This window comes from Zosterops lateralis (genome assembly GCF_965231275.1).
Source record: "Zosterops lateralis genome assembly, chromosome: W".
Classification (NCBI taxonomy): domain Eukaryota; kingdom Metazoa; phylum Chordata; class Aves; order Passeriformes; family Zosteropidae; genus Zosterops; species Zosterops lateralis.
Genome location: NC_139801.1, coordinates 30100773 through 30119185, shown reverse-complemented (window position 1 = coordinate 30119185; position 18413 = coordinate 30100773). Strand labels below are relative to the sequence as shown.

Below are 18413 nucleotides of genomic sequence, written 5' to 3'. Positions count from 1 at the left end.
CTACTGTTGCTAGTAGAGGTGAGAGAGAGCTCTGCCTTCATGCCTTGACCTCAAAAAGCCCAGGCATCCCCCAGCCCCGCAGTTCCATTTCTGGCCGCAGGGTCTTAAAGAGACAGTAACAATCTTTGGGCACAGATAGATATGGAATACAATAACATTTTGGGGTACCCAGGACAAATGATAGCCAGAAGTTGTATAAGCCTTTTGCATGATCTGCTGTAAGGTTTCATCCCATTCTTCCTGCCTGTCCTACTTGTCACTGGGGTTTGGCATGGAGGGAGGGGATGGTGCTGAGCTCCAATGAGGCTTTTGAACAGCATCTCTTCTCTCCTGTCCTGCACTGCTGCATGCAGGTTCCCATCAGGCAACCAGGGTGGTGCCGGTCCGAGCCAAGGCACAGGAGGTGGCAGCGGGGGCAACGTGTACAGCGAAGACAATGACGACGATCTCTACGGTTAACTCTCAGCTTGGTGGACCAGCTCCACATCAGGCCACACTGTACAGCAAAAAAATCCAATGTTCAGTGGACTCTTAGCTTCTTCATTCTTCAGTCAGAACAGTGTAGCTGCATACCAGATTTTGTACAGGGAATATTTTCTGCAAACACAAATCCAGAGTGGTGTTCAGTTGAGAGGCAGTGAATTAACAAGGAGGGGAACTGACTTAATTTCTGAGAAATTTCTGTTCTAGTTTATGTGGCAGAATCAGCAGCTTTAGTAAAGAATACAATGCTAGCCTGAATAAAAAAATCCCACAAAAATGATTAAAAATAATAAAAATCCCACAACACTCCTTCGTGTGTGCCTGGTACAGTGTAGTTTGTGCTGTCCCTGTAAACTCCATGTCTCATATGCTATCTGAGCACTCCTCAGTCTGGTGGAGCCTATCTGTATGCATGCTTCCCTGGTGTGTTTGAGGTTGTTTTTTGTTGTTATGTCTCTTAGCCCAAGTTAACAGAAGAAATTGGTCTGGCAGTCTGTCTCTTCTCTGCTTCAATTTGGCAGGAAGCACCAACTAAAAGAGCCTGGTAGCAGGTATCTCTTGCTTCGGTGATGATGGCCTTGAGCTGTCGGGTCTCCTGCTACTTTGGCTCCTCTGCAGCAAAGGATTTCAGTAATCCTGGTTCTATCAGCCCTGCCGGAAGGTTGGTACAAGGGGGGCTCTTGGGCTGTCTCTGAAGTTTGTGGTGCAGCATGACCCTACTATTAGAAAAGAGGATGCTGCAGCATTGTTCATCAGGCTTTATGGAGAGATTTTTCCCCCTTCCCCTGCAATATTTCATGCATACTTTGGGGGTTCTAATGACAGGCATGGCTCTCTGCTGCCAGCCTGCCCCTTTTTTTGCCTTGTACTCTGTAGCTGGGTTCTGATCATAGTTCTTATCCTTCCTTTCTGGTTACAGGTTGCTGCCTTGCTCCTTGGTTTATTTTCCCTTCTCTGAACTGTACTGCTATGCTTCAGTGTTTTATATGAGAGAAGCCCTGGATCTGGTCTCATCATGCACACAGGAGCAGTGTGGCATGCTGGATATGACCCAGTTGTGAACTGAAGGGGAGAGCCTGTTTGAGACAATGGCCATAAGATGCACAGAGCAGTCATGTGCTATTGACTTGGAGAGGGTGCAGGAACTGAGGATTTCTGCAAAGTTTAATTGTTGATTGTGTGGCAGAAGGGTGTCCTAGGCTTTTGGGGCTCAGCGACACTGAAGAGGGCAACCTCCCCTGTGGCAGGAGTTATGTGGGGCCTGAGCAATGTGAGTTTCAGCCCCAAAGTTTGGCAGACCTAGGAGGACTTCATCAACCTGGCTAGATTCAAGGGGAGAGGGGAGACATGCAAGTCTTGTCTCAAAATGGTAGAAGAATGGGATTATCCATGAAAGGGGGACTAGTGCATAGCAATGGGGAAAAAGGCTACCTGCTGTGGTAGAACATGTAAGCCTCTGGGAAGTGAGGGTAGCCCCTTCTCAGGTCCTCTGTCCTGCTTAAGAGCTGTCTGCCCGCCAGCACCACTCTTGCCCTGTCCTTATGCCACCTCTGTTCTCCTTTGCAAAGAAAATGCTGTCCATTGTCTATGGCAGCAGGGTTAAGGATGGCCTGTCCCTCTCAGGCTGGCATTTCCCTTTCTGGGGATAACTGGCACCTGAAAACCTTTTACTCCAGGGCTGCTCCCCTGCCTGTACTTTTCTCTGCTGCTCTGTGCTCCTCCAAGCAGGGTGGATGCAGGTACTGGCTTTGCTTTCATTGTGTCCTACCTGTTGATCAGTGCAAGCCCAAGAGAGGCAGCTCCAGCCAGGGAAGGAACCAGCCACCTGGGAAGGTTCTTCATCCCTGCTGAGAGCTCTCTAGGACTCTTCCAAAAGCCTTCCTCAGCCCTGGTATTGGGTGAATTTCTTCTTGCCAGTTTGGGGATGTGACCATTCAGCAAGCCCCCAGCACATCTACCCTGGCATCTCTGCTGTGGAGGCTGGGACAAGCAGTGTATAGGAGAGCTATATGTGTCCCAACTCCCCAAAGCCTTTCCTGCTACCTTTCATAATTGCAAATGCTAACTAAATCCATCACAAGGGCTGGAAACCCTCATCTTTTTTCCCTGCCACCTCTGGGACATGATTCCGTGGTTCCTTGTGGGGACAGCACCCACAGTGGCACTGAGAGCATCCATCCTGCACTGTAGCTGTGTAAAACTGCTGAGGGGCTGAGGGTGTCCCCCAAATCAACACCTGTATCAGGGAGCTTGGCTAGGGTCTCCCTCACCCCCATGCATCTCCACCACCAGCAGCCCCAAGGACTGTATTTGGCCCCAATCCGTGTTCTTTTTCCAGGGGCCATCCCTGCAGCAGAGACTCCTGGAAGCTGCATGGGCAAGAACCTTCCCACAGCATACTCCTCCCCTGCCCAGGATCTTGCTTGGGAGACTGGGCAGCCCCAAAGGTGCTGGCAGGAGGAAAGTGCTGTCAGCTGGAGCTTGTCCTGAATGGAGCAAGATTAGTGAGTTGAGCAGCTGAGGGAGGCCCTTTCTTCCCTGCAGTGGTTGGCATCTTCTCGTGCCCCCTGGGGTTCCCCATGTGGCCCCAGAGCTACATCCCCATGTCCTTGTGTGTCCCTTGTCCATCCCCTGCCCCCAGCCTTACAGCCAGGCTCCACAGAGGGCCATGTGTAGCCCAGCTGTGGTGTATGCAGAATAGAGGATTGCATCCCCCTGCCCAAGCCAAAGCATTGGCATTAGAGGTTGGTCTCTGACCCAAGAGATTGGGGCCCTGCAGCACCCCAAGTCTCCAGGCTTAGCAGGGTGCTCCTGCCAGCAGAGGGCAGTGAGTCATGTCCCCCATTTGGGGTTTGGCAGCCTCTGCCCAGGCCCCTCCCAAGCACAATGCCCATGGGATTTTGTTTAAACCATCTGCCTTTACAGCTGCTCTTGCTTGGTGCCTTATGAGCAAACATTTTTCCTGGTATCAGTGGGGAATGTCCCTGGGTACAACATGTGCTGCTGCCTCTTACCCAGCCCTAGGGCCACCTTTTCTTTTTCAAGAGGTGAGCACCAGCATTTCTTCAGCCCCCTTAAGCAGTCTGCCAGCAAGGTGCCCCCTTCACTGTTCCAGCTCCACCACCCCACCATTCATGGATTCTCCTCAGCTGGCCTCCACTCCTTCTGCCTGTGTCAGCCACATCCTGGGAGCCCCAAGGGGATGCAGAACTCCCATGAGGTTGCCCTGGTACCAGTGAGAGACAAGCCCCTTCCCTGGCCCTGCTGCCTGCACCCAGGCCAGGGCAAGCACAGCCCCAGCATCTCCCATCACAACACACCCCAAGGATGTATATTTTTACTTTATTTTTTTCCTCAATACTGACATTAAAAAATAATAATAATAATAATAATAAAACCTACTATAAAGCATTCAGGTCTCATTAAAACTGAGAAAAACAAAGCAGCTTGTATCTGTGCATTGACTTGTCTTCTCCCTCCAGGTTTCTCTATGTCAAACTCCACCAGGACCAGTGGAGTGAATCAGTGGCATACCCTTGCCTTTCAAACCAGGCTATAAATTAAACAGTGCTTAATGAAGTCTCCTCACCCTGTGCCAGAGCTGTGGCAGCAGCCAGCCTCCCTGCCCTGTACAATGCAACATACAGCTGTACACCTAGCCCCTGATGGACACCCCATGCTTGCCCTTTCTCCCCTGTCCAAAAGGACCCTCTGTTTCAAGTCAGTGATTCCTTCTTAAAAAAAAAAAAAGGATTCCTGGCAGAGGTTTTCTCTGTGGTGCTGTAGTGGAAGAATACAAAGGTCAGTCAAATGTGACTCCCACTTTGTAGGAGCCCTTCCCAGGAAAAAGGCTCAAGGCAGAGTGGGCCAAGAAAGGTAAGAACTATAAAAATTCTCCCAATGGCAATACAAAATTTTTTTTAAATACTGCATTTAAAAACAAAGACAGATTGCCTTGTGAGAAACAAACTCTCACTTTAAAATTTTAGGTTTATTAAACCTTAACAAAATACAACAAAGGACTGAATAAGGAAAAAGGACAGCACCACTGTGAGTTTGTGACCATCAGTCACATGCTCATCTACAAAATGGCTGCTCCACCTTTTATACCCCTGGGAGTTGCATCAGGCAGCCCTGGCCTCTCCCAAAGTCTGTCAATCAACTCTTCTTTGCCATTTATTGGTGGAGGCTACTTTCTTGCAACTTAATTGGAAGTCAGGTGTTGTCATGCTGTGCCCCCCTAGAAACAAGCTTTTCCCATTCTCAACTGCCCCATGCAAGGGGAACATGTACATGCCTTCTCTCCACGTCCTGGACAACCCAGACTGTCTGGTGGCAACAATACAGAGGGAGGGGAAAAGGGGACTATGGGGAGAACAGAGGACATCTAAACAACAAACCACAATAACATAACCATACATCAATAAAACTTTTAACATACACACAATATTCATCCCCTAATTGTGAGAGCCAATCATCATATTACCTATCTATAACAGCCTCATGCGCCTCCCAGTTCCACATTAACGCCTGGAAATGCCTCCTGAATTAATTGTTCCTGTAGAAAAATATATACATGCATTTCTCTTCCTAGTAAAATCCTGAAGGTTGAATACAAACACTATTGAAAAACCACAGCTCTGCTCATGTTTGGCTCTACTTTTGGACCCATGCTTGTGGTATGTGTGTACGTATGCATGCACACATGCACACACACAGTGCACCACTCCAGGAACCCCAAAACAGGCTGAGAAAAAACCTTATGGAGTTTATCCAATGAGCTCTCTATATATGTGTATAATTAAAAAAATCCCAAAACACAGCAATGCAAACTCAACACATCTGAACAAGAAAGCTCCACCCTGGGCTTTACCTCTTCCTCCTGCTGGCTGGGGCTCTGCAGGCAACAAGTGCAGGCAGATGCTGCCCAGCTGGCCTGTAGTGGTTTCATGTTCGCCCATTTCTGTTTCCCAAAATTAGTGTAGTGGTTTAAGTTCCTACTAGAATCATTTACTCTTTTTCTGCTGTGAGATAGGATTAGGAGAAAAGAAAAGCAGGCTCAAACTTTAAAGGTATAAAGACAGGTTTATTACCAAAACTACAAGAAAGGAAAAAAAAAAAAATCAGAATGAAACCTTCAAAACACTTCTCCTTCTCCCTACAACTGTTCACTTTCCCACTAACAACATAAAGAGACAAAACCTGTGATTTTCAGTCAGTTTCACCACTTTAAAATAGTCTTTCATCAGTTCTTAGGGAGAGGAGCCTCTCTTAGAGATCTCATGGAGACATCACCAAAAGAAACAGTTCTCTGGTGGCTCCCATGTCATGAATCTGCAGCTGCCCAGAAACTGCAAACTGTGAAGTCTCTCCCATTTGGCAGCTTTCCCGCAACTGCACTCATGGGCATATCAGCTTATTTAGGGTACAGTTTAAGGATGACTGTTCTAGTATAAAACAAAGATTCTCTTCATCTATCTCAAAAATCATCTCCATCTCAAGAAACAGAGGTCTTCTTTTTTCCCTGGGGGCAGAGGGCTTCATATCTCTTTCTCTCTATCTTCTTCTGTTCAAAATTCTCCATTAGATCACAGCTACATCAGCTCATGACTATAACTAGAACTTTGCATCCCTTCAAAAAGCATTCTATAAGTTACAGTGATATTTTAGTCCATTCTCCATGGCCTCACAAGAGAAGTCCAGCCCAAACTAGGCAACTTCTAAATCTTCCTTTCAACCTAGGACTTTTACTCTCTCTCTCTCTCTCTCTCTCTCCACTGACTTCAGTCTTATGCTGTGTCTCTCCACATTTCACTCTGGCTGTTCTCTCACTCAGAGAAAGGTTAGTGCTTTGCAAGTTTCATCTGTGCAAGGAAAGAGTTAATATTCTCCCAGGTATGCAGAGGACATGATTGCTCTCCCCTGGGAAATGGCCAAAGGTGGTAGATTCAGGCTGTGCAGGGGCTGGAGCCAGTATCTCTTGTGTGGCTGGGCCCCTCCCTCTGCAAGAAGTCTTGGTAGCTTCTTGGGCCCGATCCTGGCTGGGACAGGGCATACTCCTCTCCCTCTGCCCAGGAGCCGCCAGGCCTGAGACGGCTGCAATGGCAGGGCCATGCTGGCCTGCCAGGCCCTAGAGCCATGTGGTGGAGCGGGGCCAGCCTGCTGGCCCCTGTTACCTGTCCTGAGGCCAGAAGGAAAAGGGGTTTTCCTGGAATTCCTCTGATTTTTAACCTGTGTAGCCCAGAGGCATATCCAGTATTTAATTGGTCAATCAAGCTGTCAACATTTTGCTATAACTTCCTTGGAAAAAATCACTTCCATGCTAAACCAGCACATGCTCTCAGACACTGGGAACAGCCCCAGCCCTGTGAAGAGGCAGGAGGCGAGCCAGGGCCATCCCCAAGTGCTTTGCACTCCATTGTTTGGCACAGCTGAGGCTCAGCTGTGGGCTCGGCACAGGAGAATGGACCATGGTTGGACCTGGTACAGTGGTCCCAGGTTAGAAACAGTCCAGCTCCAGGGTGGAACCACTGTGGGCAGGAATGATTGATTTGTCTTAAGTGCATGGGACAGTCTCCTCAGCACCACAGTACAGCTGGGGCCCCAAACAGCAGCAAGCATCAGAAAGGAAGATAAAATTTGTAGTGGAGATGTGGGATCCTGTGGAGTCCTTTTTACACTGCACTGAACCCCAACAAGTCCAGGCACTGAAGCTGGGATTCCTCTGCAGCTTGTGGTGAAGACTATGGTGACTATGGGGCTGTCCCCTTGCAGCCCGTGGAGATCCACGGGGATGTAGAGATCCACTTTCAGCCTATGGAGAAGACCCACACCAGAGCAGATGGATGCCTGAGAGGAGGCCATGACCTTGTGGGAGATCTGTGGAGAGAGGGGCCTCTGCTAGAGCAGCCTGTCCTTGAAGGACTGTATGGGTCCTCAGAGTTTGTCTCCCTGGCTAGCTTGCTCTTCAGATACCATATAAACGAGTTATTCCTTTGGGTCCAGATTTCAGACCTGAGATGTGATCTTGGCTGGAAGGAGCGGACTCATACTTGGTGGTAATTATAAGGTGTTTATTCAGGCCGAAGCCCCAGTGTCTGAGAGCGTGAGTATTTGGGGCTCTTACCTGCCACTAAGTACAGGGACATTACTGTTGGAAATGAGGGGGAGTGACTTAGGTACAGGGGGCATTGACATTGCCATTTTGGGACAAGAGCGGTGTGGGGATACCTGAAGCCTTGGCTGAGCCACCTGACTCTGCCAGAGCCATCAAGTACTAGGGTGTGTCAATGGATAAAATACAATGGAAGATATAATGGGGAGGGAGAGGCCTATTGAGGGGGTAAACGACAGGTATTTGAGAAAGGGGGATGGGGGTAGGGATGAACTATTACAGAAACTCAATAACAAAAAACTATACAGAACTTTAGAAAACTCAAAATGCACCACAACAGACGACCCAGTGGAAGAGTGACCCATTGTAGTGGGTTGACCTTGGCTGGGTGCCAGATGCCCACTAAGCCATTCTATTGCTTCCTTTTCAAATAGGACAGGGGAGATAATAATAAGATGGAGAACAACCAGTGAGTGAGATAAGGCAGTTTTATTACAGTGAAAGGAAAGAGTCTGCATGCACATAAGCTAAGGGAAAAATAAGTCAATCTCTACTTCCCATCAGCAGCGATGTTCAGTCACTTCCAGGGAAGCAGGGCTTCAGCACATGTAATGGTTCCTCCAGAAGGCAAACTGAAGAATCACAAATGCCCCCCCTTCCTCCTCTCTCCCTTAACTTTGTATATCTGAGTTGACATCATATTGTATGGAATATCCCTTTGGTTAATTTGGGTCAGCTGGCCTGCGTCGCCCTGATTTTTCAGCCTTCTGATGTTTTACATTTCTGTACTGGAGTTTCTCATGCATTGTAACATAAACAAAGAATGATGTTTTGTAAATTATGCCTTCCTTCCTGGGGGAAGGACAAATTGATGGACTTCTGGCTGGACCAGTGGGGTCAGAGAGGTGTCAGGCTTCTGTTTCTGGGGATGATTTTCGGCGTTTGTATTTTTATGGAAAAGACCAAGGTTTTTTTCCTATCGCTAAAACAGCTATTTCAAGGGACACCTGGAGTCGCTTTGGCAACTTTTTACTCCAGATTTTTCTTCAGGCTACAATGCAGACATGATTGAGTTGGTGATGCTCTGGAAACAGTGTGATAATGTTTTAAGGAGTTATGGGAGCTCGGAAGCTCCCGTGAGTGCCTGTGACTCTCCTGGAGAGCTTTCCAGCTTGGACGCTGAGGCTGAGGGGGAAGAAGAACCCCTCTCAGAAGCCGAGGCAGATTTCGAGTCCAAGTGGGGGGCAGAGCCCTCGCTTTGCCCCCAGGACGCTGCTCTGGAGGACGTTTCCGTCCCTGGCAGTGAGTTTGGTTCCCCAGGGGAAGATGGGGCTCCCGGCCAGCTGGTCCCGGCTGACCAGCAGGTGGACAGGGGCCTGCGAGCGCCTGGGGTTCCTGTGGAGCCGGCTGTCCTGACCCCGCCCCTCCCTGTGCCCAGAAGGTGGAAGAGCGGGAGGGCTGCGCCCCCTCTGCACCTTCCTGACGCTGGGGGGGTGGGGAGGCGCTGGCTTGGCCTGTGCCTTTGTTGGAGCCTGATGCTGTGACGACTCAATGCCCGCACTGTGGCATTGCCACCAAATACCCCCTCAGGACGGCGGATGTGGAGTTGAGTCCATCCTGCAGTGCAGCAGCAGCGTAACCCCCACCAGTGGCGGCTGCGGCTGGCTCTGTGCCAGCCGCTGTGCCTGTGCAAGTGGTGGAGGCCTCGAGGGGCGGGATTCTGATCGACCTTCTTTCGGACCTGGTGCCAGTGGGCGCAGTGTCCATCCCACCCCATGCAGAACGGGCTGCGCCCACAGTGGGTTTCCGTGCCACAGACGGGACTCTGCTAGATGCAGTGCCGGGTCCCCCCTCCCCAGCGCCGGCCTCGCCAGGCGCAGCGGGTGACACTGCTCGCGGCGCAGGGGCTGACCTGAGTTCAAGTGTCCCTGCGCTGCGCCCTGCCCTGCCCACGGCTTCTTCCCCTCCCACGCTTCCTGCGCCAGCCCCCCCACAGCCAGGCGAGTCTCTGGTGGCGGCACGGGTGGTGCCGCGGCTTCGCAGGGCATTCCCCTCCCTGCGCCCCGTGCCCCCTCCACACTGGGGGGGAAGCCCTGCGCCAGCCCCACTCCATCTTGCATCGGGTCCCGCAAACGCCGGGGCTGCGGCAAGTGCCAGCCCTGGAGTGTTTTCACTTTTGGCACAGGTGGGGACACGGCTGCCAGGAGGCCGGTGCCTCCCCAGGGCAAAGGGTCCCGGGATGGATCCTCTTCAGCGGGTTTGTGGACTTTACCCCCATGTCAGGTGACTGTACAGCTGAGAGATCATACAAGGTTGTGGAGGGATGTGAAAGCTAAAGTCAAAGAGGTGAGCGACTGTGACTTGTGACTTGGCACAGCGCCCCCTGGAGGACGGAGATGGATTTTCTAGCCCTGCTGGTGTTCCAGGGACCACAATATCAAGTGGGGTTGAGGTGCCTCCCAGTCAGGGGTCTGCTCTTTTCCCTGTGGAGTCCACGGGACGGGACTTAGCAGGTGCAGACGCCTTCCCAGGAGGTTATCAGGCGCTCCCTGTGATTTGGGGTGCAATTGCTAACACCCATCAAGCTTTATCATGGAAAGCCCTGATGGATCTCCATTATAAGGTTGGTAAATATGGGCTGGGGTCTAGTGAAATCATGCAGATGCTTCGAGTTTTTGATGCTGATACACTGCCACCCTATGATATCCAGTGTTTGGCTCGTGTTCTTTTTCAGCCTGTCGAATATGACATCTTTGAGTCCAAATGGACTCAGTTGGCATGCAGAGTTGTGGTGCAGAATACCACATTGGGTCAGTGAGATCCCAGGCATGTGATTGGAACTGATGAGTTGCTGGGTACAGACAATTTTGCTGATCTTAACAAGCAGGTTTCCTTTGACCCCCTGGTGCTTGATCAGTGCCAAAAAACGGGCATGGCAGTGTTGGTTCAGACCATAGAAATGGCTGCTCCACAGTGCTCTTTTGTGACTGTTGTCCAGGGGGCTGAGGAACCCTTCCTGCGATTTGCAGAGAGGCTGACTGCCTCTGTGGAGAGGCAGGTGGACGATCCGACTGCAAGGATGCTTTTGCTCAAACACCTTGCGAGAAACAACTGTAATGCAGATTGTAGAAAGATCATTGAGGCCTTGCCGGGCGATCCTTCTGTATTGCAAATGGCAGAGGCCTGTGCAAGGGTAGGCACCACAGCTTGTAAGGTGGCTGCCGTGGCTACTGCTCTGCAGCCAGCCTGGAACTGGACACAGGGCAGGCAGCAAAAGCAGGGGAATGCTCAGGCCAGCAAGAAACAGGGAAAGAAAGTACAGAGGGTAACAACTCCCTTGTTTTTGTGTGGTCAGTGTGGAAGGCCGAATCATACCGCAAATGTCTGTAAGGCAACAGTTCATGTAAATGGTCAGCCTTTGTCAAGCTCAGGAAACGGGAAGTGGAGCGCGAAGGGGAGACGCGCCCAGACACAAGCCTCTCTCCAAGCTCCAGAGTTGATTGAGTTCTGCTTGGCCGGCTTACAGCCAGCACCTGCGGCTCAGCAGGTCTTGATGTCTGCACAGCAGCAACTGTCGTTTTAGACTCTTGTGGAGTGCACAAGGTTCCCTTGGATGCCTTTGGTCCCTTGGGTGATGGCATGAGTGCTTTCCTAATGGGGAGATCTAGTGCCATCTCTCAGAGTATCATTGTGCATAGGGGACTCATTGATGCAGATTTCACCGGACAACTTTATGCCATGGTTTCCACACCCACCCCCCCGTCACTATCCCCGAAGGAACCAGAATTGTTCAACTTGTGCCTTTTAAGTCTTCTGTTCACAGAGCAGAGAACCGGGTGCGGGGAGACGGCGGCTTCAGGTCCACTGGACTGCTGTCATGACTGAAGAACGTGCTGAGAAGGTGTGTACCCTGTCCATCCCTGGTGTGTCACTGCCAGAGATCCACCTCCGCAGGATCCTTGACACTGGCACAGACATCACAATTATCTCCCTTGCTGCTTGGCCCCTGGAGTGGCCCTTGGATCCAGTGTGGACGTCTGTTGCGGGGTTGGCAGGAATGGCGCAATGCTATGTGAGCCAGAGGCCTGTGGTGATCACGAACCCAGAGGGACAGACAGGCATGGTGTGGCCTCATGTCACAGTTGAAGCTCATGCCAATCTCTGGGGGAGGGATGTTCTGGCTGCGTGGGGGGTGTGCATTGGGATGTATTTTTGATGTGGGCCACTGTGATGAAGGGTGCAGAGTGTCCTATGCCTCCTATATGGTGGCTGGTGGACAAACCTGTCTGGGAGAACCAGTGGCCCCTCCCTCAAGACAAATTAGTTGCCCTTCATACCTTGGTGCAGGAGCAGTTGGACCAGGGTCATCTGGAACCTTCTACCAGTCCCTGGAACACTCCTGTCTTCTGCATCAAGAAGTCTGGGAAATGGAGATTGTTACAAGACCTCCGAAAGGTCAATGCCATGATGGAAATGGGGATGTTGCAGGCTGGTATGCCGTCGCCCACCATGCTTCCTGCAGATTGGCCGGTCCTCATCGTGGATCTGAAGGACTGGTTTTTTACAATTCCTTTGCATCCCGATGACAGACCAAAATTTTCCTTCTCGGTGCCAGCAATCAACAATGCTGAGCCCACACAGTGATATCAATGGAGGGTTTTGCCCCAGGGTTGTCGCAACTCGCCAGCCATATGCCAATGGTATGTGGCCTGAGCGTTGTCTGGAGTTCGCAAGCAGTTTCCTGATGCACGTTTTTATCATTATATAGATGACATATTGGTCGTTGCATCCACCCAGGATGAGTTGCTGAGGATACAGCCTCAGCTGCTCAATGCTTTGCACTCTCATGGGTTGCAGGTGGCTCCAGAGAAGGTTCAGCAACAACATCCTTGGAAATATTTGGGGGTCAAAATTTTGGAACGAACAGTCCAACACCAAGAGGTGCAATTTGCGCATTCAGTGAAAACACTGAATGATGCCCAGAAATTGGTGGGTGTCATCACCTGGTTGCGCCCATATCTGGGACTGACCATGGCAAAATTGTCTCCTTTGTTTGATTTGTTAAAGGGAGACTCTGATTTGAAGTTGCCTCGCACATTGACCCCTGAGGCACGTCAGGTGCTGCAGGAAGTTCAGTGAGCTATTTCTGCTTGCCAAGTTTATCACATTGATGATTTTGTTGATGTCACTGTGTTCATAACCACTACAGATTTGCATCCCACAGGTATCATTGGCCAATGGAATGACAAATGGTCTGATTCCTTGCACGTCTTGGAATGGGTCTTCCTGCCCCATCAGCCACAGAAGATGGCAACAGCACTGTTTGAGCTGATTAGTCGATTGATAATTAAATGCAGACAACAGTGTTTGCAATTGATGGGTGCAGATCCTACAAAGATTGTACTCCCGGTACTGCAGGAGGACTTTGACTGGAGCTTTGCAAACAGTATTTTTCTGCAAAGTGCTCTGGAAAACTTTTTAGGGCAGATCACTTATCATCTGCCCAGCCATAAGCTATTGCAAGTGGCAAAAGTCACAGAAATTTCTTTGCGGCCAAAAACTAGTCAGGAGCCAGTGCAAGGACCCACCGTCTTTACTGATGGTTCAGGAAGAACAGGGAAGGCCATTGTTAATTGGAGGGATGGATCTGAGTGGCAGGTTCTGGGAGGTCATGAGGATGGGTCAGCCTAATTGGTTGAATTGAGGGCTGCTGTCATGGCATTTCAAAGATTTTCCCAGGAACCTTTCAATTTGGTCACAGATTCCGCTTATGTGGCCGACATAGCACAACGGATGGGTCATTCAGTTTTGAAGGAAGTGAGAAATGCTGCTTTGTTTCATTTGCTGAAGACCCTGTGGTGTGCCATTCAGGCCCGGGTTCATCCGTATTGCATTCTGCATGTGAAGAGTCATACCAATTTGCCAGGGTTTGTAGCGGAAGGTAACGCAAGGGCTGACAAGTTGGCTAACCCAGCATGGATAACACCTCAGCCTGATACACTGCTGCAGGCCAAGGCATCGCATGGGTTTTTCCATCAGAACACACATACCTTGCAGAAGCAGTTTCAGTTGACGCCAACTGAGACCCGTGACATTGTCGAGTCGTGTAATGACTGTCACGCACTTGCTGCGCCTTTGCCGGCAGGGGTAAACCCCAGAGGCCTTAGGGCCTCGGAGCTTTGGCAGACTGATGTCACTCAAGTTGCCGAGTTTGGCTGGATCAAATATGTGCATGTCACTGTCAACACCTTCTCCTCTGCAATGTGGGCTTCTGCTCACATGGGGAAAAGACCCATGATGCCATTGCCCACTGGAGGCAGGCCTTTGCTGTTTTAGGCATACCTTCTGCTGTGAAGACTGACAATGGTCCTGCATACGCCTAGCAGAAGGTGTGGCAGTTCCTGCAGTTGTGGGGTGCGTCACACAAGTTCGGTATCCCTCATTCTCTGACTGGTCAAGCTATTGTAGAACATGCTCATGGTACTCTAAAGCGGGTTCTTCGAAAACAAAAATGGGGAATGCAGGGTGAAACCCCACACAGTCGGTTGTCAAAAGCTTTGCATACCATCAATCACCTTATAGTGCTGCAGAATTCTAATAACCCTGTCATGTTGAACCATCACCTTTTGTTACAGGCTTCGGACAAGATGCATCATGTTGCTTCGCGTATCTGTCTCTCAGGCCAGTCCAGCGGTCGGCTGGACCACCCTGCTAGCTCTGATACGCCCCAACAGTACCTTTGCATGGGTCTTGGCTCCGCAGTACCTTTGCCTTGGCTGTCACGGCCGTGGTTCGAAAGAGGGTACACTCTTAAGGCTCAGGAAGAAGGTTTTATTCGGGGATCACAGGGGCAGTCCCTGGTCCCAGGCCTGTGCCTCTGGAGAGTGACCCAGGGCCTGGTTTGCAAGGGGTTTTTGTTCACCAGAAATCTCAGGGGTGGGCACAAGTTACAAGACCAATGAAACAAAGCAAGGTGGCTAATGCCAAATGCAATACACAACATTAACAAATCAGGTTAATTGGGGTGGGGTCCTTGGAGATCCACCAATCACTGTCCGACACCTCTCCGAAGGTTTCGGGCCTGGGAGATGATGGGCGGGGAGGGGAGATGCATTGAGATGAGGGAGAAAGACAATGGGATGACCGAAACTCCAGGCAGAGGATTAGGGTTGTCTTGGAAACTCTTATCAACTTCTGATAAGAACCATTCTAAGACAGGAGCTTTACCTGGCTAGGGTTAAAGTCCAAACCACACTAAACTTCTAACTAAAAACCTAAAAACAATTCCAGCACCCCCACACCTCCCCCTTTTTCTTTTATTTGTGTTACTGTTCTGGAGTGTAGATATCTGAATCGCACTCGCTGCTGGAGTCAGAGTCAGGTGGGAATTTGATGGCAGGTGCCACGGAATGCACTGAGGGGGTAGTAGTGGGGAAAATTGCATTCATGATCAGGCTTTTGACCAAACCAGAAGCAATGGCTACAATTAAAATGATGAACAGAAACAGCAGTCCGGTTTTGACCCACGAGCTGGCAATGTTTGAGAGTCCAACACCTTTGAAGAGGTTGTCAAACCAGTCCCTTGTTTCTTGCTTGATGGAATCGACCATTCCTCGCAGCCGTTGGATCGATTTTTGGACGTTCTCAGCCTTGGATGATAGAACTCAGAAAAAAGGTTAGTTAAACAACCACTGAAAACATTCAGCTGGAGGAAACAGCTCTTCTGCTTCCTCCTCATGCCAGAAAACCCAGGAGGGAAGAGTAATTGGGCAAGGAGGACTTGCCTCTGGGTCCGCTTTCTCTTCCTCCTTTTTCCTCCTTCTCCAGGAGGCCACAGTGACCTGAGGTACTTTTGTTTCTGAAGCCTTGGGTACATAGGGTCTCACATTTCTGGAGGGGATCCACCGCAAGCCGGTGGGAGTGGAGACGCAGGCGTACCCGCGCCCCCAGGTGACCAAATTGTGAGGACCCTGTATCCTCAAAGTTTCTGGATCTTTGACAAGGACTTTTGGCCTTTCCCGGGGCTCTAACTGTGAGCTCCCACGGAAGTGCCTTGTCACCGGCGGGTTCATGGTCTCAAAGGAACAGTTAAGAAAATTCAAAGTGAACACAGTACGGGCTAGTCTTACAGATGGTGGTTCAATTTTGAGGATCGGTTGCTGCTGGCTGAGGACTCTTTTGAGGTTCTGATGAGTCCTCTCCACAATCGCCTGACCTGTTGGGGAGTGGGGGATACCAGTTTTGTGTTCCACTCCCCATTGCTGCAGAAAACTGCAGAATTCCTTGGATTTGTACGCTGGCCCATTATCTGTTTTCAGGGACCTTGGGATGCCTAGGACAGAGAAAGCCTGGATGAGATGCTTGATAGCATCCCCAGCCTTCTCCTCTGTGTGGGCAGAAGCGAAAACAGCTCCTGAGAACGTGTCCACAGAGACGTGCATGTATTTCTGCCTCCCAAAGGGGGCAAAGTGCGTGACGTCTGTCTGCCACACTTCACAACTGGACAAACCACGGGGATTCACGCCTGTGGGCATGGATGGGATGGCACATTTGTGACATTGTGGACAGCCGGTCACAATCGCTTTGGCCTGGTCACGGGTTAAGTTAAACTTCCGGACCAGACCTGGCGCGTTTTGATGGTGAAGCTGATGGCTGATTCTGGCTTGCTCAAAACGATTTGGCAGCGGGGTCACCTCCACAGGGGCAGCAAGAGCATCGGCTCTCCTGTTTCCCTCTGCTATGAACCCTGGGATCTCTGTGTGTGATCTGGTGTGCATCACATAAAAGGGTTGCTTCCTGTGGGAAATCAGTTTGACCAGCTTAGAAAACAACTGAAAAAGAGTGACGTTGGAAACCTCCTGCAGCACAGAATGTTCTGCTCTAGAAACTATCCCTGCAACATAACTTGAATCTGTTACCAAATTGAAAGGTCCAGGGAACGTCTCAAATGCTCTAATGACTGCGGCCAACTCAGCGACTTGAGGCGATCCTTCCACCTCAGCAACCTCTGATTCCCACCTCTGGGTGAGAGGGTCCCTCCAAGTCATAACTGATTTGTGGGACTTTCCGGACGCGTCAGTGAAGACGGTTAGAGCTTTAAGAGGCTCCTTGCTTTGGACACTTTTTAACTCCAATCGAAATTGGGCATCCAAATTGAAAATTTTGTGGGCAGGCTGGTGAATAGAAATTTGACCAGGGTAGTTATCTAGGGCAAACTGCAGTGCTTCGTTCTCTTGAAGCAGATGCTCTAACATTGCTTTTGTAATTTGACCCGATTTTAATTTGATTGGCATGTGAATGCACTCAAAGTCACAACCAGCCAGTTCCCTAAGGCGAACTCTGGCTTTCCGAATCAGGTCAGCCATCAATTCTTGTGGCTTTGTCATCCTTTTGGTCCTGTGGTGGCTCAGAAAGACCCACTCTATAATAGAGAGAGGATCTTCTTTGCCTTGGACCTCCCTTGATTTTTTGAGGGTTTTGCTGTTCCATTGGAAAATCATCCCATGGAGGTGTGACAGCTTTCCTAAGATGATGAAAGGAAAAGGCAGGTCAGGTTTACATCTGTTGGCCTGTCTGGTGGACAATGCGTGTTGAATGTTATCAAGTGCAATCTTTGCCTCTGGGGTGAGGGCCCTGGGTGAACTCAATTCAACTCCCCCTTTTAACAAATTGAAAAGGGGGGCCAGGTCTTCGATAGAAAGATCCAGCCAAGGTCTCACCCAATTCAAAGCTCCACACAGCTGATGGACATCTGCAAGGGTCTGAATTTGGGTCTTGATTTCCAATTTTTGAGGAACAATGGTCCTCTTCCCAGTTTCAAGCCCTAGGTATTTCCAGGGTGGCATCCTTTGAATTTTGGATTCTTGCAGCTCAAAACCTGCAGAAACCGGTGCAGACACTGTGATGTCGAGTGCATGAGCCAACAGGTCGTCTGTTGGTGCGGAAATCAACACGTCGTTGATGTAATGATGGATTATTACTTGGGGCACCGCTGCACGCACAGGTGCGAGCAGGGAAGCAACAAATTTTTGACAAATCACTGGCGAAACTTTCAAACCCTGAGGAGGAACTTTCCACTGATACCTCTTTCGCGGAGCCTCTCGGTTCAAAGTGGGCACCGAGAAGGCAAAGCATGGGGCATCATCAGGATGGAGAGGAATGTGGAAAAAACAGTCTTTTATATCAATGACAGTCAAACTCCAGTTTTCGGGGAGCATGCTTGGGGCGGGCATCCCTGGTTGCAGGGATCCCATGTCCTCGATTACCTCATTAATTTTGCGGAGGTCATGTAGGAGCCTCCACCTGGTCTTATCTGCTTTCTGAATGACAAACACTGGAGAGTTCCACGGTGAAGTGGTCTCTTCAATGTGGCCTTTTTTCAGCTGTTCTTCCACAAGCTCATTGAGCGCCTTTAACTTTTGCTTAGAAAGTGGCCACTGTTCAATCCAGACTGGTTCATCTGACAGCCAATTCAGTTTCTGGATGGGGCGCTCCTCAGTGACCGCCACCTGAAAAACCTTTGGAGGGTCAGGAATGTTAATTGTGACCCCCCCATTGGGACATCAAATCTCTTCCCCACAGAGGTTCGTCAAAATCCAAAACGAAAGGGCGTAGAGTGGCCAATTGCCCTTTTGGCCCTTCAATTGTCACTGCCTTTTTTGACTGCTTGGCCAATTGCAAACCTCCAATACCGTTTACATGTTTGACAATGTCCTGCAGTTCCCAGTGTGATGGCCACATCCTTTCTGGGACGACCGTCACATCAGCGGCTGTGTCCCAAGCTCCTTTAAGGAGTTTGGATTCCCCACCCACGGAG

General features: G+C 50.1%; 1 protein-coding gene across 1 annotated transcript in view; it reads left to right on the top strand.

Moving 5' to 3' along the window:
- LOC310922139 (transitional endoplasmic reticulum ATPase) overlaps positions 1–792 on the top strand; it is a 41501-nt gene extending 40709 nt beyond the window's left edge. The window contains exon 17 of the mRNA XM_083882536.1: positions 354–792. Within this exon, the coding sequence (XP_083738662.1) occupies positions 354–459 (106 nt within the window). The 3' untranslated portion in view covers positions 460–792. The remainder of the gene's footprint in view (positions 1–353) is intronic.
- The last annotated feature ends 17621 nt before the right edge of the window (positions 793–18413 follow it).